This window comes from Lampetra fluviatilis, chromosome 2 (genome assembly GCF_964198595.1).
Source record: "Lampetra fluviatilis chromosome 2, kcLamFluv1.1, whole genome shotgun sequence".
NCBI lineage: Eukaryota > Metazoa > Chordata > Hyperoartia > Petromyzontiformes > Petromyzontidae > Lampetra > Lampetra fluviatilis.
This window is the reverse complement of record NC_136276.1, coordinates 13,382,682-13,409,052: the sequence shown is the minus strand read 5'-3', so window position 1 is coordinate 13,409,052 and position 26,371 is coordinate 13,382,682. Positions and strand designations below refer to the sequence as shown.

At 41.6% G+C, this 26,371-nt stretch overlaps 1 protein-coding gene across 3 annotated transcripts; it reads left to right on the top strand.

The window, feature by feature from the left end:
- The first annotated feature begins 69 nt into the window (after positions 1-69).
- On the top strand, positions 70-25,396 carry LOC144943096 (transmembrane protein 198-like). Of its 3 annotated transcripts, none has more exons than XM_078870266.1 (6): positions 70-159; positions 14,403-14,730; positions 16,253-16,834; positions 17,206-17,363; positions 22,835-22,948; positions 24,337-25,396. In XM_078870266.1, exons 2-6 carry the CDS (start codon positions 14,526-14,528, stop codon positions 24,436-24,438), a joined length of 1,161 nt encoding a protein of 386 aa, XP_078726392.1. In that variant the 5' UTR covers positions 70-159; positions 14,403-14,525; the 3' UTR covers positions 24,439-25,396. The 3 variants fall into 3 exon arrangements, with proteins under 3 accessions (XP_078726392.1, XP_078726410.1, XP_078726401.1); XM_078870275.1 differs by lacking the exon at positions 70-159 and adding an exon at positions 4,187-4,220; XM_078870284.1 differs by lacking the exon at positions 24,337-25,396 and having other exon boundaries at positions 22,835-23,251.
- The last annotated feature ends 975 nt before the right edge of the window (positions 25,397-26,371 follow it).

Genomic DNA, 26,371 nt, shown 5'->3' with positions numbered 1-26,371 from the left:
GCACCCCACCCAACCCGCGCCGGCTCCCGGTGTGCAGGGCAGGTGGGGCGAACCGGCGCCAGCCTCCCCATGAGCTCGTGATGGAACGGCTGCTCTCTCCGTCAGCTGAGGAATCCCGATGGCTCTTGCAAGGCTGGCTCCACGAAACAGCAGACAAAGGTAAAATGGAGACAGGCTCACAGCTCGGCTTAGCATAATCCATAACGCTGCCAACATCGGTCAAAAATGTCATGCATTGTCCATGTTATGCCACGAAACGATCTAGAGATTAGTGATTATTGTTTACTTCATTAAAAAAAAATTGTGCTCGTGCATTCAATATATATTTAAATATGTGAATCACAGTATTTGCCTGTTTGGTTTGGCATGTGCCGATGTTTGTCATTAAACACCATTTGCTCCGTAAGGTGTTCGAGGACAAATGGACACCAGATAAATATCTATTGATAATATTTCATATCCTCTCATGTAAACAAAAAAACAACCGTACTGCGTTATACGTGTTAAAAGCTTATCGTAGGAAATTAAGTACTTAGTGATATGCTCCATAAAAATGTTGTTAAATGTATTCAACATAAACAATACATAAATACGAATTTACCAATGTCCTTCTGCAAAGTGACACGAATGACGTGCAAATTATTGTATCATCATGAAACACAACTAGAACTACATTATTTTGTCTCCTTTCATATTACATTTCACACACATTGTCTTGCATTGTTATGAAGGCTGCTCTGGCAGCAAGTCTGATTTATTTTTATTAATTTGGACTAGAAAACTGTTCATAATTTGAGTACTAACACAATATAGCTTTTGCTATGATTGGGCAAATTGTAGGGAAGGCCACGACGTGGCCTCTCGTGTTTTCATTGTAGATACATCGTGCTCCTCCATCAGATAGCTCCATCAGCTACAGTACACGGGCTGCGTCCAAGTCCAGGGACACATTCTCTGATTCACATTGCAGCACCTCAGTCCTGCTTTTTGCTGGAGTGCCAACAAGCATCGGAGCAGCTGCCACCACCCAAATGTTCTGTGCTCACATGTGAATGCCCACCTAAAGAACAGAGTGGCCGACGTCCAATTATAAATTCCAGCATTTTATCCCGCATCATGAAAATATCTCATAAGAAGAAGAAACGACTCGTGCCTGATGCTTAGTGCTAGTATTCCCCGAGTCACATCCAGCATAGTACAACTGGAAGATGCATCCAGGTGTATATTCAGTACAGCAGAGTGTGCCGCAACACTTAACATCACAAGTTCAAGTGTCCTAGGGTACGAACTGATCATTTTACTCTCTGGCATATCTGCGTGCTGTGAATGAAGGACCATTGCCTAGAAGATCACCTCTTTTCTGACGAAGGTGTTGAGTTAAAATAAAAAAAATGTTAACTGATAATTGTATTTTATATCCGCACGCCTGAGTTGCATGTAGTATGCTCTAAACAATGCTGGCTAGATGTTGACAATCGCCGAGTCACAGTGCCTCTATAGGACGAGTGTGAGCAACGTGGGCGCAGGGAGAGGGCGTGGGTGGAGTGGGATGGTGATCAGTGCAGGCTCAAGTGCATATTTATTCACTTGTGTACTATTTACTACGTAGCCTTTGCAACCAGGCGAGGGCTCTTGCTGCACGTTGCTGCTTTGCCAAGGCTCTTGCATTTGGAGCAGAAACATGGGCAGGAATGTATGGGCAATTTTAACTTTATGTTTGTTTATTTTTAGCGACTTGCTTACCTTTTCTCTATTTTGGAATCCTATTGGTTGTTTTTCTGTATTGTTTGTTGTTGTAGCTTGCTGACCCGCCCACACTGGACATCTGTGGAAAAGAGCTGCATAGCTCATCGGATTCCTCCCCCAGTCTAAATAAAGATTCTGATTCTGTACATTTGGCCACAGTGACGGCAAAATATATTTCAGTCTTATGCTTGATTCGGTAACATATACACAGTGTGCCCAGTTTGAGCTGTCAAGACGACGAGCCACTTATTCTGCACCGCAAACGGCACTCAAATGTAACACCTTGCAAATGGTGAAACACCCCTACGATTATGTGTTTTTTTTTCAGAAGCTAGAAATAACATCGCTCTGTGCTGGAATCGTGATCAAATACGAGTACATTAAGTCCACAAACACTCGCTAGCATGCAGGGGCTCTGCAAACCTATACTCCTCACCGTACTTCTCTCTTTTTATGCCACAGATTGACTTGTCAACTGATGCCCGCTATCTAACCGTTATGTAATTAACTTCATAATAATGCACGGTCATTGATAGTCTTGAAAATATAGATTAAGGATATGCTGTACCCGTATGCTACGATCAATTGGGAAAACAAATACGGTACACATAATTTTGTGAATTGCCAACCGATATACACACACCAACAACGAGATGAAGCTAGTTGTAATCACTGGCAAAACGTCGAATTCAGATTGTAAATGTTGTGGCTTGGCTCTCAAACACAACGGTGTGGTGCTGTACTAGTTACGAATTGGCATGTTCTGTTTACGTGACAACCCTTACTAGTTGGCTGTGTCGGATGGTGGCGGGTTTAACGACACATTAATATATTTACGCGATATAACCCAATAAAAACCCATAATATGGATGATTTTGGTTTACGAAAGACTACGTGTTAAAGAGACAATTTTCTATCTCATGGATATATTAATGCAATTCATACAATAAAATATGCATTTGCGTATGTTTTAAAATGGAAACAATACCAGCTCAGACCATAATTCTCACTTCACCCTGCTCCCTTTAGTGGACTGGATGTTCAATAATCAATAGGCAGTTGTTTTGCAATGCCCACATTCATCCAGATTCCAGTGAGCATTCGCAGAGAAACGCAGTGATACCCCTTCAGCATACCTATTTGCACATTGTGACGCATTACTGTGCACTGCCCTGGTCAGCGTGACATGCAGCCAGAGGTGTGGACTCGAGTCATGTGACTTGGACTCGAGTCAGACTCGAGTCATGAATTTGATGACTTGCGACTCGACTTGGACTTGCATAACAATGACTTTGTCCCACCTCTGCATGCAGCCCCTGATTTTTAATGAAATTAATGACCGTGATTATCAGCGAAAACTGCCTCGACCGTGTGTATATAAAGTGTAAATATTATGGAGGAACCTTGGTGTGTCACTCCATCCCATGAATATTGTGCTGTTTTATTTTATTTTGCACGGTGCCACTAAGCTGCCCTGTGAAAAATCGTCCGAGCACCATCAAGGACTTTCTCGCAGCATCACTCTTCCCCTGGCACGTGCCTGTCGCAGATAAATACGACACAGCCTGATATAGAATCTAACAGCAAGAGGATTTCTTGAGGAATAAAACCAAATTCACTTTTAGTTCCTAATAGATGATGAATGTTCAATATAGCTTGGCGCACTACCAGTTCCATTACTGCGGGTGCCTCTGACTAATGCATGGGGATTGTGTATTAAAGAAAAGTGCCAAAGAGAATTGGCAAACCTATAAAGACGCATTGAGCGCAAGGTATAACCCCCACTTCTCTGCCCACAATTCCAACATTTCAAAACTACTTGTCGGTACGATGTGGCTGCGAATGTTTATGTTTCGTGAAGCGAGTGACAATGTCTCCCCATTATAAATTATTAAATGAAGCACATATATCCTTTCCAAATCACACCTGTTGTCGATTCTCTCCTGACACATCAGCAGGGACATGAGCTCATGTCACGATACCATTATAACCTGTACCACCTTAACACTACTAATATATGTCAACGTGCCAAGTGGGTTCCTGCTGAAAGCCGAGATTCAGAAATTATCAGATGCAAAAAACAAAACGTTGGTATTCAATGCACCTCAATGTATTTTTTCATTGAAGCGACAGACTGATGTTTGAAGCAGAAACAATTGATGTGATTGACTACATGCACATTAAATGCATAGAAACCCTGAATGTCAGAACAGGTAGTTGCGTGTTCTAGTCTCTCACGTACGCCTTAAAGAAACAATATCACGTTCACTGCCTTATATAAGCATGATATCCACTACAGCCATTGCCTGTATGTATGTTTCTAGGATATTACATGTCCCTTAATGTATAGTACGTGTTACCCATCTGGTGTTCCAATGTGGAATTGTATACTCTTGTGATGTGGAATGTGCTCCAGATTCCTTGGCTGATGAAGGACTGGAAATTAAGGTGGTGTGTGCAAGTGTAAATCTCAAGTATGTTAACCTTCTTTAAATGCACTTTCCTTCATGTATACTTTATCTCCATTACCAATGGACATTCTCCATTTAAGAATCTATTCACATTGATAACGATGTGCTGCAGCAACAGCATTGTTTATACGACATTAGGAGTGGTGCAATAGTGGTAAGTGCGCTGAAATATAAACCCAGCAACTAAGGTTTGATTCTCAGCCAACAACAGTGGCAAGTGATATCTGGACTTGTCCTGGGCCCTCTCCTTTACCAACCTGCACTGACAAATGTGATGAAGTATGGTCAAACAACATGACTGACATGACATGGAAAGGCCCCCATGAGTGGATTTATACAGGGCTCTAAATTATAATAAATATTTCTGAAATTCTAATTATAATTCATAAGAACTGGAGTGTCATGTTTTGTGTTAATGATGCCGTCTACTTTATAGACATTTTCAAAATAAAACCAGCCCTATCTATGCCCAATTGTGTGCTTGTGGCCACGAATTGTGATATGTACTTATGTCACGAAAAAATATAGTCTTGTGTATTTCTGTATAATTACTGGTTATGCGTTCACACAAAATATTCTCTGCAAAACCAATTTTCTTTGACAATGCTTGAAAAAAAAATGAGAAGTAATAAATTCGTGGTTAATTTGGTTTTACTTCATTGTACAGCCATGTGTAGTGACTGAATTGGAGAGGTAAGTTCTTGGAGGCAGTTCTTTAATTAACACCGAGCACACTTTGTACAATACACACCCTACATTGTTACACACTCCTCTGTCTCTCTACACTGGTTGCTAGCCTACACACAAAACGAGCCGTCTGACACTGACGGCGCTGAACTAAGACAGCCAACTACCGTCTAGCAGCGCAATGTCAAGTGTCGACGACAGCGACAAGGGTGACGATCTTCAGCAGCAACGACGGGGATCCCACTCCAAACGACAGCCCCGAGGTCCCCTCCCACACCGCTTTTTATACTGCCAGCGTGGCCTGGCTCCGCCCTGGCCACGCCCCCCTTCTGGAACCTACCAGCGGGCACTCCACGTGTCCCTTCTGTAACCTTTCCCCTAGATCCCTCTCGGGTCTATCACGTGGCCTGCTGTCAGTCAGGGCTGCTACAATCTGCAGATCCCTTTCCCTGCCAGCAGCCAGCGCTATGCTGCTAAGTGACCAATTCTATGTCACTACACATGTATTTATTTCATGACGTGAATGTTTATTTCTAGGGGGGTACCAGTCGAGTTTATCTCACATAGCCAGAGGCAATTCCTATGCATTTTCCTAGGAATATGATTAAATTAGAGCACGTATATGGGTATATTAGTCTGTGTCAAATCCGTGATCATGTATTCCACACATGCATAGCGTCTGTGGCACACGTGTGATAAATGTGTTCACATGCTTAGCGTCTGTGGCACACGTGTGATAAATGTGTTCACATGCGTAGCGTCTGTGCCATATGTGTAACGAGTAACGGGTTCATATGAGTATACACCGCTTGCCTACGTTTTTCGCAAGAGGGCAGCAAGGCGTTTCACCCTCGACCACGAATGAGCCAGTGCATACTGCACGAGCTGAAGGCTCTGCGTGCGTACTGCACGAGCTGAAGGCTCTGCGTGCGTACTGCACGAGCTGAAGGCTCTGCGTGCGTACTGCAAAAACGGTTCTTGATGTCCGACAGGTTGCAAAACGCGTGCCCTTTCACAGCCTCGTGTGTTCTGAGAGAAAGCAGGAAATTGCATTGCAATACGTTTGTTTTTACCGAAAATGTTAAACGTTGACATTTTGACATTTTCATCGGTGGCGGTTTCTTATCAGTTCACTGCAATGCATTGTATAATTTATAATCATTGTTATTTTATTTTATCAGGCACTTTTCACAAAAAAAACATGTTTTTCACACGTGCAAACATTTTTGTGGTGGTTAAAAGTAAGTGCGCAGTAAAACATGCAAGCCTTGCGGTTGCTAAGGTTTTTCGTTTTTAGCAGAGCTCATCACCAGACAGGTGATTATACAATCATGATTTTTCTTGATAATTACCTGACAGCTCGAAAACTTTGTCATCATACAGACCACCGCGAATAAATGAGATAATGGAAATTGGAGGAACTAAAGGTGACGAGTCTTAAGCAAAAGCTCTTGTCATATTTCATCCAAAATTACAACATGGGTCTCTTCCTGACCAAGACACTACTCTGTGGTCAAGCAGTGCCAGTGAGATAGGCTCCTTGCTAGAACAACATAGGGAAATCCATGAGAGATTCTCTCAACCAGAGCAGCAATGTCCACACTTTCCTCTGTTTCTGCGATGGCTATTTATTGGAAGCTATTGCTGCGAAAGCATTATTTTTTGGCTAAAGAAGGAAAATAAATACAATATTGCTGACATGCAGCATTTCAGGATTAGACTTTATTTAATTAAAGAATTGGACCCTTTGCATGACAGATGTGTATTTTAAAGTGCAAGTGAGATTGTGACCTTGTTGTATGTAGGATCAGTGCTAAATATTTATAGTATCTGCTAAATTGCCCAGTGCCTCCATGGCTGTTAATCAAGCACATGAGAATACAACCTTATTTGAAAAAAAAAAACTATAAATGCAAATCGCTTAATTTAAGTTATAATATGGCACATTCATAATAAGTTTAGGAATTAGATTGCAATTAGTTGTTTTCTAATTACATTATTTTTTTAAAGGACATTGCAGCATACTGAAAATGATTTAAGACGACTTTGAGCAAATGTCTGTCGTAAAGCAAACCGGTGCAAATTTACTAATTGCGCACAAAACACGTATTGTACACAACACTGCACAATTTTTTTTATCAATGTCATTTGCTACTGTTGCTATTACCCATCGTGTTGACTTGGGTTGTTTACTTCACGTAAATGTAATGCAGCAAAGCATTGATCTACATCAATGGAATGACAAAAGTGATCTCAGCAGCGTGCAGCTTGGCGTAGCCTTGACTCAGGGTATGAACTTCTTTCTCACCGTACATAGCCAACTGTGCTCATCGGAGGTACGGAGGATGGAAAACAAACCAAACTCTCAGGAAATGAGTTCCCAACTGAGATGTAAACGTGCATAGCTCCAGTGGGTTCCTGAAGCATCATGGGTATCAACCCACGCTGAAGAGCCGAGTGAAATGTGGTGACAACAACTCCTATGACCGGAACAGCAGGCGCCAGTCCTTCATCCAGCAGCACTTTGACAAAGGGCCGTGCATTCTTCAACGGGTTTATTCTATTTAAATTTAGATTTAAAGCTTTCGTGACTGCAGGGATTCATATGCTTGGTTCTTTCGGTAAAGTCGCATAGAGGAAAAATAATAAAATAATAAAAATTTTACAATAAAATTCTCACGACGTTTCGATTGCAACACAAGCAATCATCATCAGGTTTTATTTAACTTCACTTGTGTTTGTCGTGGTCAAATCTTTTAATCAAAATTTCGTCCACTTCTCGTTGTCCAATCAATTAAAAAATTGTGCACACGTACTCAGATCCTGAGACAACGCACGCCTGTATCAAAATCGGCATCAATTCATCAATTAATTGCCTCCTTTCAATCAATTATGATTTTTTTGTATGGGCGAATCATTATTTATTTATTTTTGTGTCGGTCAAAAACGCCGCGGTCCCTAAACTGTGGAATCGGCTCGCACAAGAAGCAGGCGCCATTGACGTTCTTCTCGAGTTAAAGGAAGTTGTTAATAAAACCTTTGTTTAAAAACAAATTTAAGGAGTTTATTAAATAGGTTATTGCTGAGCCACAGCAGTGGGTTGTGTTATAATCGTCTATTTTATCCAGGTACATTTATAGGATAAAGGAAGAAAAGCTATATACATTTTTTTGTTATAATGTACGACAGATCATCATTATAATCGTTATTTGTCGATGTTAGTCGGTAATCTAGAAACAAGGCAACACATATCTTTGGTAGTGGAGATTTGGGATTGTCCTCACCGCTTGTATAGTACAGAGTGACTGATTTAACCACCTAACTTTCGGTATCTCTCGATTTACGAAAGTTATACGTTCTTGAAAACCCACCCGCACAAACTGAATTTCGTCAATCGGAATGGCTTTTCCCATGAATTGAATTCTAACAATTAGGGATGTGTTTCGGAGAATTCATTACAACTCTACTCCTAACCTATAAATCTACAATTAAATAACTTTGCACAAAAAATACAATCAAGAACATACGTATTAAAACGATCGAATAATACATTGGAAACTAGAACAATGCACTCACCAAAAGATCTGCACGTGGGAATGAGTGCAATGGTGATATGGAGTCGCTGCTGTAGCACTTTAAGGATTACCCTAATGCTGTCCGCAGATCGATGTTGCAGCCGCCCATGTGCTATTCTTGTTCGATGTAGTGGCACTGCAATGTGGAATTTCGTTAAGGCGGAAATTCGATTTCATTCGTTGAAAATCGTCCGTAAATATGTGAATTGTGGTTCACGCGAAATATTGTAAACCGAACGTTCGTAAATCGAGGAATGCCTATATCGGTTATCTCAAACAGCCCTTTACATGTCATTTTAATATCACAGTTCAGAGTAAGGTCAACCAAAAATAACTTGTTGACATCCATCTCCACAGAAGCCTCTGCAATGCCTTTGCAATGAATGAGCAACACGATGGCACAATAATAAGTGAGATAACCAGAGATGCCTCTAAGCAGAAAAGGAGACGTGGAATAAGACTGACAGCCACAGATGAAGGTAGCAGAGAGAGATGAGGGTCATATACGGGAGGGCAGCATAGCAGATCGCTCTGATACGTATTTTTTTTTATGTGAAGGTGGCCCCAAAGATGCAAGCGCCTTGAAATGCTAATAGCTTTGTCTGCTTAGCCAATTGCTCATTGACAAAATGAGGAATGGGGGTAGAGTGAGGCCAGCAGCAGGAGGCTGGCTGGAGTTCTCGGTCACGATTTTATGCTGTAATTATAATCATAGACATCCTTGCCGTTATCTGATTTTCGCAAAGCAACAATGTGCATTGGAAGTATACTGTAACGTCGGGGTTTTCTCTGCAAATGTATGACACCCTATCATTGCTTGGAAGTATTTTCATATCCACAACAAAGACAACGCTCTCGTATCGCCTTTTTCAGACTGTTGGGGCAATTGCTGGAGCTATAGGGGGTGGGTGGGCACTACATGACGCACGGGGTTACCTTTGTCTCCGCAGTGGTAATGTTTACACACAACACCATGTACACATTTAAGGCTGAATCGACCTAGTGGAGGCCCAGAACCGCCTCGGATATTTGTTACCGATGTTGACCGTGAGCGGGAATCGATCTCGCCTTTTCCAGGTTTGTAGGGCAGTGCATTAACCATGACACCACCGCTCCACACGTGAACATATCTCTATAAGATATAGGTGATGACAGATTTAGGTTTAATGCATGACGGTTTAATACAGAAATTGAAGGTTTAATACAGAATAGGAAAAAAATGGCTTAAGCCTGGATTTGCAGAGTGGGTTGAGTCATATGCACGAGGCATACCGATGCGATGTTGTGGAGAAGGTAATTCCAGATAGTGTTTTCAAACAAAGGAACGCAGTGTACATGTGTACCGTTGATGGTGTTTTGCGAAAGAACATGCACGGAGGAAGGTCGCGTACAAAATCGGTATTCGTGCAGGCAAAATAACCAACAAGCCTCATTAAATGTGTTGAGATATTTCCATAAAAACTGTTCGAGTATATGACTGTGAAAAGAAATATGTTTTTCTTGTTCGTTTCTACCTTGGTGTAGCATGCAGGATTCAGCATATTCCTATTCATATTTTTAGGTTTTTTCGGTAAAGTCACGTATATTCCGTTTACACACGGCTGCCCAGTCACGAAGCCCCTAGTGGCAATTAAAATTAATGATTGTGGTCTTTGCAGATTACACACTAATAGAGAGTGGCATAATTGAAATTTGCTCTACATCACAAGCACACTCTGACTGCATCAATCAATAAACACACCTGGATTGCACCCAGAAATTTCCGCTGAGCGCTAAGTTTCTGTTCAAAAGATTAACAACACCTTAAGGTACGTGGCTGCTGAAGAAGGCATTATACAAGTGGACCCTGTGATGCAGGAATGATGTACAGTATTAAACCATTTTACAAGGGAGAATGCATTGCCACATGCAAGTAGCATTTCATCCTCGACATTGTTCCGTGAGATTTTATTTTTTAATGTGTTTGTGCTTTTTAACTGCAATACTCCATCGTATTGTTGATTCTTATGTTTTTATTTGAGGGACATGCTTTGTGCCAGGGTAGTTAAACTTGGCTCTGTCAGCCTCGGGCATGTTTTACGAGTCTAGAAATCATTAGCGAGGTTGGTTTCAGGGTTATGACAGGTCGGTGATGTGCAAAAAAATCACTGCTTTTTGGCTGTGGGTTTGCTTATGCAACGATAGCGAGTCGCACTGTGCATTAGGTACGGGTTGTTCATCTTCTTGGTTCTTTCGGTAAAGTCACGTAGAATGGAAATAATAAAATAATACAAATTAAACATAATAAAATAATTCTCACGACGTTTCGGCCACAACGCAAGCAGCCGTCCTCAGGTGGAGAACAGGTCTGTCGAGAAGACAGAGTCTGAATGACAGACCTGTCTTCTCGACAGACCTGTTCTCCACCTGAAGACAGAGTCTGAATGACAGACCTGTCTTCTCGACAGACCTGTTCTCCACCTGAAGACAGAGTCTGAATGACAGACCTGTCTTCTCGACAGACCTGTTCTCCACCTGAGGACGGCTGCTTGCGTTGTGGCCGAAACGTCGTGAGAATTATTTTATGATGTTTTATTTTTATTATTTTATTATTTACATTCTACGTGACTTTACCGAAATAACCAAGAATATGAATCCCTGCAGTCACGAAAGCTTTAAATCGAAATTTAGGTACTGGATGTTCATTGCTGGTCAGCATCGTCTAAGAGCATCATTAGTTCGCAGTGGTATTGCATTCGTTCGTTTGCAATTGATCGCATTTGAAAACGTTTTCATTGAAACAAAATACATTTGATCACCCTGCTGGGAAATAAGAAAAGAAAAAAAAGATTCTAACATACTATTAAGAAGTCGTAGATAGTAAGAAATACATAATGAAATGTCCTTCTTCAAAATCCCATTCGTCAATATCGACAAAGTGACACGAGTTTTTAAACAGCCGATGCTTGCCACGTCTGCTCATCCCTGTGTGACCACTCACAAGGAGACATCCCCCCCTCCGCCCTGCTGAGATAGGAGCGAGAGGACGGGAGGGGTTTGTTTATGGGAGATGATGCTCAGGGGCGAGCCAGCCACCACAACTTGTACACAATGGCAATAGCGATGACACAGAGCCGAATGCCGAACTAAATGCTATTTTCTGCAAAGAGAACAAAAATCTATTTCCTTGAATGTCATAAACTCTTGGATGTATAATACCACACGGGATCGTGTCTACTACAAAAAGAAAGAGTGTATTATTACAGTAACATACTGCATGCAAAATAAAAGAGCGGCCTTCCCTGTTCCGCAGAGACTCGAGGGAAAATATAGCAGGTGTCACTTCCTCTGCATCCAGTGAAAATTGTCGACTTTAATAATTGTACCCCATTAGCATAGTCACACTTTCGATAAACAAAATTACATGCATTAACATTTTTTAACTAAATTCCAGCACATGTTGTTTTCTTGCTCCCGACACGGTTGTAACACGACAAATAAATAATTTCACACGCAAAAGTCACACCTATTAACATTCATCAGCAAAAGGACACTCGGAATTGAAGTATGTAATGTTTACCGAAAAATATAAACTCCATATATTTTGAAAGCCACGATGTCCCCATGCTCCAGTGAGCAATGGGTAGCACTCATCAACAAATAGCAGTCCTGAGCCAGTGTTTGAAATTGTATTTACCAATGGAAAGGTCCTGGTTTGTAAATCTTCCATTGTTTGTGTAGGTAATCATCGTTGCGTTTACCTGCTGTTTAATCATTTTACAGACTCCCCGCCCCACCACAGGGATGATGGATTTTAAGTCACACGATTGGACACGCTGCTGCTCTACCCACTAAGCAATGTCCCAAATTCCACTATGACGAGTAGTTTATAATCCGAGCGATATTCACTTGTATATAACAATAATCTATTTACCGAGTTAATTATTTGTCTACTTTCATCCTCTAATCACCGAAAACTACTCAAATACTGTAGTACTGAAATGTGCTGAGGCGAGGTTGCGCTGTGCAAATATAGCAGCTCACGGTCTACACGCTCCAGGAGGAAACAACAGCAATGACGATGGCAGCAGGTGCAGCGAACGAAGAATTAGCAACGAACACTGTGGAGTCATATTCTTTGGTTCTTTCGGTAAAGTCACGTAGATAGAAATGTTTGTTATAAATTTTAATTTTGTATTTTTTTGTTTTGTTATTTTTCGTTTTATTTTTGATTTAATTTTCTATCAACGTGACTTTACCGAATGAACCAAAGAATAGGAATGCTGTGGAGTCACTCCTAAATATTCAATTTGAAAGGATGACTTTGCAGGAGCAGTTGAATGTCAAGCAACTCGGTCCTTTTTGTGTAGGTGGGTGTACGACGGTGTGTGGCTGATGTTGTTCAGTACGCGGTGTCTTAGTTGCCTTGGCTAATTTGTTGAGTTGTGTCAGCTCATCTTTAATTGTTCTTTAGGCTTTTGGCATTGTCAAAGGGGTCCTGTAGTGTGGACTTGATGGTCATGAGGACAGCATTTAAGTGCTTTATTGATTTGTTTCATATTCCATTGGAACCTCATTTGCCAGTAAAAAATATGATAATTGCTTTTTACCCTTTTTATCTGGCAACAAAACTGACACCTTTTTTTTGTCTTTGAGTTGTGCGCCTTTTGGCGTCATCTGGTCCAACACCATGTGAGACTAGGCTCTAAGGAAAGCTGTCTCGGGTGTGGACCAATCAACTTCAAGGACAGTGCATATCATTATCAGAGTTATGTTTTTTGTTTGCATTATGACTGCAGGTATTGTGGTCTATGCAAACATGACTCCTTGTAAAAAAAGGTGTCAGTTTTGTTGTTTCATATTGTTGAAAAATGTCTGCCGTTGATAGATTAGACGGTTATATCACATTCACGGGAAGGCCAATAACATGACGAGGTTTTTCTTAATTAGAACACCATATGTTCAGTGGTCTCTCACAATAGCCCCACCTAGTGGAAATGTGACGAGCCGCCACTATGTAGAGCCATTTTTAAATCCTTTATATTAAGTTCACTTGCTTGCTTGCTTACGACCGTGCAGATCTTTCGGTCGTTTTTTAACCCACTTCCCGTGATCCAATCGAGCTGACATTTTGCACACAGACTCGTTGTGCGTGACAGTGTATTTTCGTGAAAACATTTTTTCTAAAATTTTACACTTTTTAGGAAAAAATAAATTATATTTAATTACCAATTGCTTAATGGTGGCAGCCATTCATCTGACCCATAGGTGGCAGCCATCTCAAGCCAGAGGACGAGAGGACTCTAGCCGCCCGTTTCAAAGACCAATGTGGGCTGGGTTGTGGCCCATTGAACACGCATATAAAGGATTTATAGTGAAAAACTTTGTTTTTACGGGTTAATTTTTTGTCAATCTACCCTGCCCAGGGTGTGTCGGTGAAGTCGGAGAGCATAGATGGCAGGGCTGCCAACCAGGCAGCCCCTAAAGCCCTTGCAGCCCTGTGCCAACGATTGTGCAGTGATAACCCTTCAATGCACTATCCAGGCTCATACCTGCTTAGCTTCTGAGGTATGGCACATTCATATAATAATTTAATATTTATAATGCACTTATCCAGGAAAGCCACACTTAGTCATAGGACTCATTTTCATGAGGGTTTTGTATTAGGTTGTCTTTTCTTTTAAGATGTTTTCAGCCAAGGGGGCAAAACTCTATATATTTACAGATAGATACGGATGGCGATTAGTCCACTTGCTGTACTGGCTTCTCTTGGCGAGTGACGGTATGGCACCTCGATCGCTACAGGAAGGGAGTTTCACAACATTTGTGCGATTCACCAACCCTCGCGTCCAGTGCTGGATTACAGGCTTGCACCACCACCGCCTCGCTATTTATTTGGTCATGGGCGAGTCTCACATCTGTTCTGATGCACCCTACCCTGCAGGCCTATTGTGGACCACGCCTGTGCCCGTGCTTTGCCTGTGCTAAGCCCTGCGGCATGATGACGACGTAAAGGAGAACCACAGCGAGGTCACAAGCGGGACCGCCCGTCCCCCATTCTGCCACCATGACCTCCCCGGCCCCCATCGATGCTGCCGCCGCCCCCTCAGCCCCGACACCGACTCCTGCGGCGAGGCCCTATGGCCTGGACTGGGTGCCGGAGGGCGGCGTGTGGAGCGACTGCAAGGACGAGATCGAGCGCTCGTACACTGTGGTGCCCACGGCCATCTGCGGCACGTGCTGCGTCTTCGGCATCGTCTACTGCTTCTTCGGTGAGATGTGGCTGAGGCCGGGGTCGCCCATCCGCAGTCAGTCATGTTTTAGTCTTTGGTGGGGTAGCAATGGTCAAGCACAAAGCCCTTATTACACCGGCGTAAGATTCGGGTTACAGTTTACTGCTCGGGGCAAAATGTAAAAAATAGAGAAAAGTTAACACTCACTACTTGCATGGAAAGCAGGAGACATGTTCTCTTTGAAATGTTGTAAGCTATCCATGAAATGTGCTCATTTCGAAAATGCCCATGGATATAGCCTGCACAAACAACGCTGCAGAGTGGTTTGAGTTTAGAATAAGTAACATTTGAGAACCACACACATCCCCATCTAAGCCCTCTCGCCCTCACAGCATCGATTTGTGTTTTTACCAGTATTGCTGAACACAGGCCGAAAGGCCTAAAATACCAAGTGGCCAGCAACAGACAGCATTATTAAAGGTGTAATATTTAAGTAAGGTTATTGAATTGAGCAAAGTTATACAATCTTTGCAAAACATGGAGGGAAAGCCAGAAATAGAACCTGCAGTATGGCGGTTGAACACGGTGTAGACAAAACTGTCTGGTAGACCGCGTCTTCAAAACGGGTGGAGGAGTCAATGGGTTAAGTTCATGGGAATCGTAACCATGGTAGTGATGAGGAGGCGACTGGTCGCCTGTGGGCGAGTGACCAAAGTGAATCGGTGATTTCTGCATCATCAAACTGACTGCTTTATGGGTAAAGACAAGTAACAATATGATTAAATATAATTGTAATGTGTTGGTATTAAAGCCCAAATTGTGATGGGACACACAACTTTCATACCGTCCAAGTATTCACCTTTAGCTTCATATGCACATTTGAGAATGCTTATTGTGTTCATTGCCACTTCAAGAACCCAAGCTCTTGCTAAACTATCCTCCTCCAAAGTATAGCTCTTAAAGTATTTGCCATCATGTTAACATAGGTACACACAAGGCCAGATTAAGGTTATGAGGGGCCTAAGGCTAATAGGAGGGAAGGGCACAAGTATGTATGTTGTATTACAAATTGCAACAACAACAAAATCCAACATTAATTTACCGATGTAAAATTGACAAATGTATTCTACCAAGGTAAATTCATCAAACATAAATCACTCACTACACTAATTTCTTGAAACAAACAACACAGTTTTATTCTAGCATTAGCTATGAAAAAGTCATGGATGATGTCATGGTAACTCAAAGGCAAAATATCCGATGGGTGTGCGATTGTAGCTCAGCTGTTACTTCAATATGGAATGGAGGGCCTTAAGGAGGGTCTACACAATTTGAGACTATGGGTAAATCGGGCTCTAAGTACACACATAGGTAAATCAAATACAGACTTAGGTAACCAAGAGGTAACAGGACATTTTGGACACCAACTATTCATGTCAAGGCAGCATACATACACTGGCTACTGCTGTGACTGTGTATTAATCACTCTTCAGCAGCTTGTAACTGTACCAAGAATGGTCCAGCAAAAGACGTCTTTCCCCGCGCCTGCTATCTCATGCAGGTTACCGCTGCATCAAGGCAGTGATGTTCCTGACAGGCCTCATGTTCGGCTCCGTCGTCATCTTCCTGTTGTGCCACAAGGAGCGTGTGCTGGACACAGAACTGACGCTCGAGGCCAGTGCGGGCATCGGCCTGGCCATCGGCCTGCTCTGCGGCCTCGTGACTATGCTAGTTCGCACAGTCGGCCTCTTCACCACGGGCCTCCTGCTGGGCCTGCTGCTGGCCGCCACGACCCTTGTGGCCATCGAGCCCTACTACCGGCCGCCCACCGCCTGGGTGCCGCTGGGCGCGCTTGTGGGCTCGGGAATGCTCTTCGCAGTGCTCACGCTGCAGTGGCCCAAGCCCTTCGTAGTCCTCTCCACTTCGGCGTTCGGAGCGGCCGTTGTGACCGCCGCTGTCGACTACTTTGTGGAGATGTTCGCACTTGTGCGCTACGCCTCCGACAGGCTGCGCTCGCCCAACAGCGCTAGCGCGACATTCTGCTGGTACAGCTGGGCCGTGCTGTCCGTGTGGCCCACGCTCGGCCTGCTGGGCATCCTCGTGCAGTGGAAGGTGACGGCCGAGAGGCCCAACCATGCCGAAGGTATGACGGTGATGACAACAGTGGTGAATGGATTGAAAGCATTGGCCGCAATTCAAAGATAACCTTACATCCTGAAATAATAATCATAACTTGCATGCTCCCATATTATCACTGCTGAATGGCATGCAAGGGTGCAATAAAAATCTCATCATGGTCACTGCCATTGCTGCCACCACGTCTTGTCATATCTTTCTCCCTCAAGATTTAATATTGGTTTCAGTTGACATCCAACATCCAAAATTCACCTGACTGTATACCACCATATATTTTTCCTGCTCATCATCCTCCGGCTGCACGAGTAAATTTGTTAACCACGGCTACAAAATCCATGGTGACATCTTATCTTGCCATGTGCTTGGACGGTGGTGCAGTGATAATCAGGCACCGGCAAAAGCGCGTGCAGATGATGCGGATTCGACAGCAGAAGCAGCAACAGCACGTGGGCAAGCGGCAGCGCGCCCCCCCTGAGGGCATTTACCGCCGCAAGCCCTGCCCCGTGCGCCGCTTCACAGGAGATGTGCTGCCTCCGGTATGACCTGCAGCAGCACTTCACAGTGACCACTGTGCACTCCACCACACCCCTGCACGTTGCAGAAAATGCAGGGCTACCGAGTTGTGGGGTACTCCTGTAGTAGTCCTTCCATTGTTGCAAAAACTCCGTGAGGCTGAATAACGGGAACACAAGTTTAAGCAATGGGTGAGTGAGCGGTGGTGCCTCTGAGGGCCACCCATGTGGTCATTGGCTTCGTTCTGTGTCCTGGATGCTGGGCACGTAACGATGAATTGATCAATCTTTTCAGGTAAAAATATATTAAAATGTTTACGGTGCATGCATTCAATTGAAAGAATCAATGATTTATGATTTACGAAAATGACATGCAAATGACATGCTGTTATATTTGGGCTAATTGAACAAACAAACTTGTACAAATGAGATAGGGAAAATGAAACAGTATTCACAAGACAAGTAAATTGCTTTTCAAGTAAAATTGTGACCCTAAATCATGACGATTTATCAAATCTCGACATGCCTACTAGATGCCAAAAACACCTGCTTACATTCACAAACATTGAACCAATCGCACAAAGCAAACGTGGCAAATATAATAAGTGATTAAAGAAGATGTATTAACTGCAGAATGTAATGTTTCGTATTTTCTACAGAGAATAGGGTGACGCTGAATGCATGGGTTGTAAAGGATGATATGTAAAACCTGTACATTGTATAAAGAGGCTTGCATCTGCGAACGTACACATGGTGGTGTTACTGGACAATATATCGAACAGCACCATTTACAAGTCCTTTCGAGACATCAATGTTGGATCTTAACATGACTTTGGCTCCTATAAATATTAGCAATTCATGTGATGTCCTTAGGAATGATTGTGCTTATTTTGATATTTTCAACATTTCTTGCAGCATCCACTAATTGATATTGTGCTGTTGTTGTGTACATAGGGGTCTTAAGAGCTCTGAAGTATTGAAGCACTGCTTCATTATGAGCATTAACTTGATTCATCGTTGGATAGATTCGCAGAGCTTTATCTATGGCAAACTCTCCAATTGGTTGTTGAAGACGTCTGCTTTCCAATACTGCGAAATGCTCAGCTCTCGTTTCTCCAACTCGCAGTGCATTCAATACAGTGATGAACGTATTATCAACTTGCTGTCCCATATTGGCTTTAAGCTCGCTCAGTGTGAATAATCTCCATAGATTAATGGCTGGTTGTAGATGTTCTGGCTGACCATATATAGGAGTGACAGTTGTGTTTTTTGGTCTAACTGGAGGAAGCTGCATCAAAGCGCCAAACAACAGGACATTGAGACCACCGAATTGATCATACTTATTCTTCAGCTGTCGAAGACGCATATAAATCATGCATAGCATCTGATATGAGACCATTAAAATATCATCGATGATGATGCATTCAATGTCCTTCCATTGTAGTCGCGTGGTTCGTAAGTAATGTCGGGTTAATGGTGACATGGTAGCACTTCGACCATCTCTTTGAACAGGCAATTTGAATGTGGAATGAATAGTTTATCCACCGATAAGGCGCGCAGCGACTTCAATTAACGCACATACTATGACAGCTTTCTTTGCAAAGCAACGATTGATTTGATATTTCAACAAATTCAGTAGGAATGTTTTGGCCACTCCAGCTCGACCAGTGATGAAGACTCGAAATGTTTGACTTCCAGATATCCGTTAGCTGTCATTGGATATCCTAGATTCGCAAGTTTGGCCAATCGAATGGTTTCATACATTTCATCACCCGCAATAAAGTTCACGTTCAATGTGTTTATGGTCCATATGCTTGGTGGCAGTAGAGTAGCTCTTACAATATTTGCCAACACCATTGCACAACACTGAACACCTGCATTGGCCCATGTAAACATATCTTCAGTTGCTTGATGCCATGCAGCGCAAACAAATCTACCGTATTTTCCCGCATATAGCCCGCATATGCATACAACCCGCAGACGCATATACCCCGCAAAAATAGCGTTTTGTGTAAAACTAATTTCAGATAGCCCGCACCTCCATATACCCCGCATGCATTGATATCTTTAACGTCGTTACCGCAGCTGAATTCCCTCATATTAATACAAAGTTTACATTTGTAATATATTCCACTATCAATTGTTGACATTAAAATCATAACGTACACAAAGAAAACAAACTAACCGGAAACGAGTGAACTTAAAACAGTAAATAAGTAACAAAAGTAAATATCCAATAAACAAGTAACACATAACTGGTAGATAAGTAAGTAAGCGTACTGTTAGGCTTACCAGCAATCGACCTCATCTTATTACAGCTACTGGACGGGTAGTTACCCCTGTACAGTCTTAGCACTGGTAGATTGCGCACTGCGCAGACAATAGCGGCACTACGGTAACGCCATTGCCTCCTGGTAACAAAGCCATTGGAAGTTTGAAACAAAGCTCATGGTCGCGACTGTATAGTGCTCAGCTAATAGCAGCTGCCTAAGGGACTCAGCAATTATGATTCCGCGTCTGGTAGACGCTTGATAAAACCCTTCCCATTGTGCAATCCATAGCCTCCGCTGAAACTTTCGCACCCCCCTACAGCCACTGAAAGTATTACGGTAAACAAAGTGCGCCCACTTCAAACATTGTCATTTAAAACGTGATAAGATGTGCAATTTTAGTGTGAGTGGTTTATTCAGCAGTGCTTTAGTCAAAGGTAAGTGTTGCATAGTGAATAGCAATTGAATGTACATCAGCGATGTTTGCTTCTTCATTGATTGTTACATCCCGATAAAGTGGATTGTTTCGAATTAGCCAGTTGAGTGCATTGTAAACCTGTTCACGATGTATAGAGAATGCACGTGTGATGTTGAGATTTTCAAGATGTTCTGTGATGACAACCATTCCAGTATTAGCCATTGATCGTGGAAATGTGTCACTAACTTTAAAGATGTCCATAGCAAAAAGCCATATTGACCGAATTCTGGAGTGAATTTGATGATGTTCACAAAAGGTATAACTCTTGATAATAGACGTTGTTCTGGCTGTGGTAAGACTCGAATCACATCTGGAATTTCACCAGGATCTAAATTATTCCAGTGAGCTATTGACGGTGCAGCTCTATTGTTACTGCTGATGTGTGGCTTGCAACGCGAACACATTTGCAATGTTTGCTTTGATGACAATTCGTTTGGTAGATAGTGCAATGCATTTTCATTACCTCGTACTCTGTAAATATTATTTGGATAGCAGCGTTTGGTGCAGACTTCACAGGTTTGATTGCAGAATGTATTGAAAAGGGCAACACTCAACCGATTTGTCCACCACAACCAGCTTTATTTTGAAATGGAAAAAATCATCAATATGAATGTTAAAAGTTCACTTTAAATGGGGTTAGTGCAAAAATGACGTCACGGACCCTCTCAATGCAGTGTCCTATTGGATGCACTACATCATAATCAACTTTTGTAAAGACACCAAAGCATTGAATGTGACTGTTGACCTTAAATAAGGAAAAATAAAAGAAATAGTACCAAAAAAAATATGTTCCAGGCGAGTTTAGAACTCTCGACTCCTACATTGGTATTAATATAATGTTTTTACAAAACCTGTTCGCAAAGCACTCGTCGAATAAGGCTTGCATACAAAATATTATTTGCTTTAAACGAGGCAAGTAATTGATTAATTGATGCCGATTTTGATTCGGGCATGCATTGTGTTTGGATCTGAGTGTGTGCAAAATTTGGGATCGATTGGACAACGGGAACTGGACGATATTTTGATTGGAAGATTTGACCACAACACAGCTTTCAAGTTAGATAAAGCCGTTGAAAAATGTAGTTATTACCTTAATTTGGCAAAAAATCTTCCTCTGAGAATTAAAACGTTTAATTACCATGTGATGAATGCATCCATAGCAGGGCACATAGGACATTGCAATGTCCCTATTATGAATAACAGGTCACTTGAATTACTCAGAAGCATTTCTGTGATATAATCTTCCGTGGGCCATCCTCTAACTGAATTCACGTAAAAAAAATTGCTCATGGCATGACACCAAACGCATAATTGAAATAAAACCATAGAAAATCTTTTTTTTAAACAAAAAAACGACCACTGTATATCATCTATGCTGCTCCCTTGCTGATGCTATGACTGCAAACTCATGCCCAACACTTCCCCACTCCCTTGTGGCATAAGGTGTAATAAAAGTGCTATTTGTTTTCCCATTGATGCCATTGGCCTTTGGTTTTAGCTGCAAGCACAACTCGCAGATGTCTCCTCTCTGTACTGCTCCTTGTGGCCCATTCGGTCAATGTTAGGCCAGCCCTGGAGGGGCCATGGGTTGCTGGATGCTCTCATGGAAATGGGACGTATTGGGAGAGTAATGACAAAGCTATTAGGCTTGAGTTTTAAAGTCGATTTTCCAGAAGTATTGCTCAACTCTTAATGTCCTTACAGCCCCAAAGTGAAATTGTACAAATTTGCAGCAGGATTGTATATACTGTACCACTAAAATGTTCAATCTCAGCTGAGATAATCTATGCAGGCTGAGTTCAGTTTAAAGGACATGTACATTGCCAGAAAGATTAGCTATGTAGCCCAGGGGTATACTCCGTCTTGGCACAAACATGAAAATGATGCAATAATATTCTGCCACTGCTTACAATTCCTGCATATGCAGCAGCCTTTCATGTTTCATAGACGCTCACTTAAAACACAGTTGATCTGTCTGGTGTCCAAATAGCACCGATATCCTTTGGGCTTACAGTTTTTTAATTACTATTAATACGTCTAATTAAAATACGTACACAAAATGCACGGCAGTGCACATTAGTGTGTGAGATGGAATAGCACTAAGATTATTTAAATGAACGAGGGGGTTGGGGTGTTTTCTTCACTGAGGAGAAGAATAATTGGTGACAGATGTGAGAAAGGTGAAAGATGTCACAGCCTTCGCATTCCTAAGATCCTTGTGAGCAAAGACAATGATAAGACCGCACAATGTGGTAGTGTATTAAACAGGTCCCTGCGGGGTGGGCTGGTAGGAACGAACAAATGAATGGCTATAATAAAATGAAATGGCGGGGGTACGACACGAAGGGAGAGTTTGAGGCCTAGTTCTAGGCTTTAGGCCTAGCTGTAGGCTTTAGGCCGCTGTGAGTTAATTTTGAATTTAAATGTTTTAATTAAAAACTATCTCAGGGAATTATAAGGGAATGTTACACTTGTTTAGCCAGGAAAGCCTCACTGAGTCTAAAGGTTTTTGTAGGGTCCTGCCAAGTGTTTGCAGTAGGGGGCGATGTTGCTACACCTAATCGGACATCGGACGGACGGACGATATAATCTATTGTAGGCTGGTTCACTTCGTTCCTACCAGTAGAAGGCTTTCTTACAAAACACCGTGGCAACACGTTGTTCCGTGGCGAGGTGAGAGCTGCCCATCTACGCGAGTTGACGTAAGGTTCCTGTCACCCCCGTGGGGGCTCCCGCGTGTCTCTCAGAGCTACATCCAGAGCCTGCGCGAGCGGCAACACGACGCGTCCATGAGCAGCCTGAGTGGAGCGGCGGCGGGGCCCCACACCACTGTCGACGTGGAGTACGACTGCGGCTCCATGGTGCCACTCACTGCCCCCATGAGCTCCGCGGTGCGGGCGTGACGCTCCGCACCGCGCGCGCACACGTGCGCAGTGGCAGCGTCGCACGCATTCAAACACGAGCAAGTACTTATTTCTAGATTTGAAGCTTTCGTGACTGGCAAGGATTCATACTCTTAGGTTTTTTTCGGTAAAGTGACGTAGGTAAAAATAAATAATGGAAATAATAGAAATAATAATAGAAATAAAAAAATATAATTTCTATTGTACTTGGTCACACTCTTAGGTTTTTTCGGTAAGTCACGTAGGTAAAAATAAATGATAAAAATTATATAAATAATAATAGAAATAAAAATTATTTCTAAAAATAATAGAAATAATAATATAAATTATATGTTTTATTTCTATTATTATTTATATTATTTATTTTTACCTACGTGACTTTATCGAAAAAACCTAAGAGTGTGACCAAGTACAATAGAAATTTTATTTTTTATTTCTATTATGTAGGTAAAAATAAATAATAATAAATAGAAATAATAATAGAAATAAAAATATAATTTCTATTATTATTTATATTATTTTTATTTTTTACGTACGTGATTTTCCCGAAAAAACCTAAGAGTGTGACCAAGTACACCGCAGCAATATGCAACACATGCCGCACAGAGGCTATGCTTTAGCTGTGCCACCGACACCGAACATCAGTATTCGGTCAACAGTATAACAACGGCTGCTCTTGTGCAACACTGCTGTACTTATGTACAGGGATGATGATATTGGCAGGCAGAGATGTCATATTCGGCTTCGCGCGATGCCCGCTTACATAGAAGTGGACGAAAATACTGCATATGTACCTATTTGACAGTGTTTTTTTGGAGAATTTGACACTTATTAATGTGGATACAAAAGGGGGAAATTATTCCCTTATGCATACAGGTCTTCATAAGCATTTATATACAGAATTTACAACTGTATCAGTATCAACTTATAAATATGTATGCAGTACATACAATACATGTACATACAAATATCGTCTACAGGGAGTCTCTAGAGCTCCCGCTAGTGGAGGCCCTTCCGCCAGCAGTGGGGTGAGCAAGTAGTTGCAGGACTGTACCTTTACACTTTACATTCAACCTATACGTACAACTATCCATAGGCACACTCACATTTAATGGGGCAGGAAAAACTTCGGAGGCAACATGCAAATCCTGCACACACCTACAGATGCTGTACTTTATTTCCCTTTGTAATTACCCCAAATATAAATGCACTTATTACATCCTATGATGAGAACAAAATCAGGAGCTATAAAATTTGGCAAGCATGATGTCGCTGTGACCCAATGCTCGAAAACATTTTGACCAGTTCTCACATTGTATAATTTGTGTGTGCGTGTGTATTTACAGAAGGCAAACACTACTATAAAGACAATACACACACATACATTAAAATGGGATGAAGTCATTTGTGGACATCCGAATAAAAGCACGGGCAGATGTCACGAGTAAAATCATGTGCATCCCCACACCACAGTTTAGTGTACACAGTCCTCCATTTTTTTTATTATAACATTTTCCATGTTGGAAGAAAGCATACACTGGCCATTTGCAACTCTCAACTGTCTTGCATGATGAAAATAATTAAACTAAACAACATTTTAGACTATATATTGTTCACACGTACATTTAATTCTACAAATTGTTTTAATCACACATGCAGCGTCATTGCATATTATAGTTAGTTGTGTTATAAACCTAGCTTTTAAACTGCAAATTCATATATATACACACTACATACACAGTGATGCACACACACACACAACGGAAATGAGATCAGTTCTCGCTTTAAATCAGCCACGATGTTTTTACTGCCAAGGCAGGCTAAAACAGCTACATACTAAAGCACCATGCTGGAACTAAAGATAAAAATAAGAACAAGTGCAGGTGACACATTGTCTGTGAACGTGTAGCAACATTCCCTCCCACGTCGCAGCTTAGCACTCAAACATGACACTGAGTCACGAGTGTCAAACCGCTTCCTTATCCTGGGCAGTGATACTGTGGAATTCTAGCTTTAAAAAAATTAACCCGTAAAAAGAAAGTTTTTCACTCTAAATCCTTTATATGCGTGGCGGCTAGAGTCCTCTCGTCCTCTGGCTTGAGATGGCTGCCACCAATGGGTCAGATAATTGTCTGCCAGCATTAAGCAATTGGTAATTAAATATTTTTAAAAAATTCCCTAAACAGTGTAAAATTTTGGAAAAAAATTTTCACGAAAATAAATTGTCACGCACAACGAGTCTGTGTGGAAAATATCAGCTCGATTGGATCACGGGAAGTGGGTTTAAAAACGACCGAAAGATTTGCACGGTCGTAAGCAAGCAAGCACGCAAGCACGCAAGCAAGCAAACAAGCGAGCGAACTTAATATAAAGGATTTAAAAAAACACCTTCTGAAGGCGCACATCAAAATTACACAGCGGCTTTTGCACAAGTTATATGACTTAAAATAAAATGGACACTGAAATCACACACGCACATTATCACAAGTTCAATTTGCAACTTCAGTTTTTGGCATCAATTGAAATGCGCTGTAAAGAAATGGAAATAACTTGTCGATAAGATTGTATGTGTTACCAAAACACTGGTACACCATAAGTTAACTACTGCATTGTTATAAATTACCCTAAACAGACGTAGATGAAGGGAGAATTAGAGATTTTTTTTGCCATAAAAAAGGAAAATGTGAAAAAAATTTCAAATCCATTTAATGGTAACATGATTTTTTTTGCTGTTGAATGATTTTAGTTTCTGTGCTTGTAAATTATAGGTCGTAAAACACAGCAACATAAGACGATTTTAAGCAAACATAGTATTAATAACAATATGTTAATGTTTATTCCCTTAGAGTTCTCATGAGTATTGTGTTTTTGTCTATTTATTAGCCTTCATTATTTGCTAGCACATGCACCGATACACTTTAAACGCTCCACACTCGGCACCCACGTGCTGTATTTTAGTACCAGAGGTTGTATGTAACAACTTGCATATATGGATTCATATTTTTGAAAACGTTCATATTTGTTCGCAAGTTTGCCATATTTTTTCGCAGCCCACACAAGATGTATAGCGCTTTAAATGCTTGCCACATTATGTGAGAACGCTTGGTTTGCACACACTTTAATTTATAACTGTTGTGTGAGTGTCCTTAATTCTGTATGTGTTCGTTGTGTTGTATATGACTCGTGATGATTGGAGTCCTTTGACCTGCTTTATATACATTTGCTGAATGACCTTGAAGGGTTTTTTTTATCCTTGACATTTAATTGAAACTACTGTGCGAGGTTGCTCTCTGAATTATTTATTTGCAGATGTGAAATTTCATTGTTGTAAATATAATAATGATGATATGTGTATAGTTGCCTCTACGGTATGTTATTTAT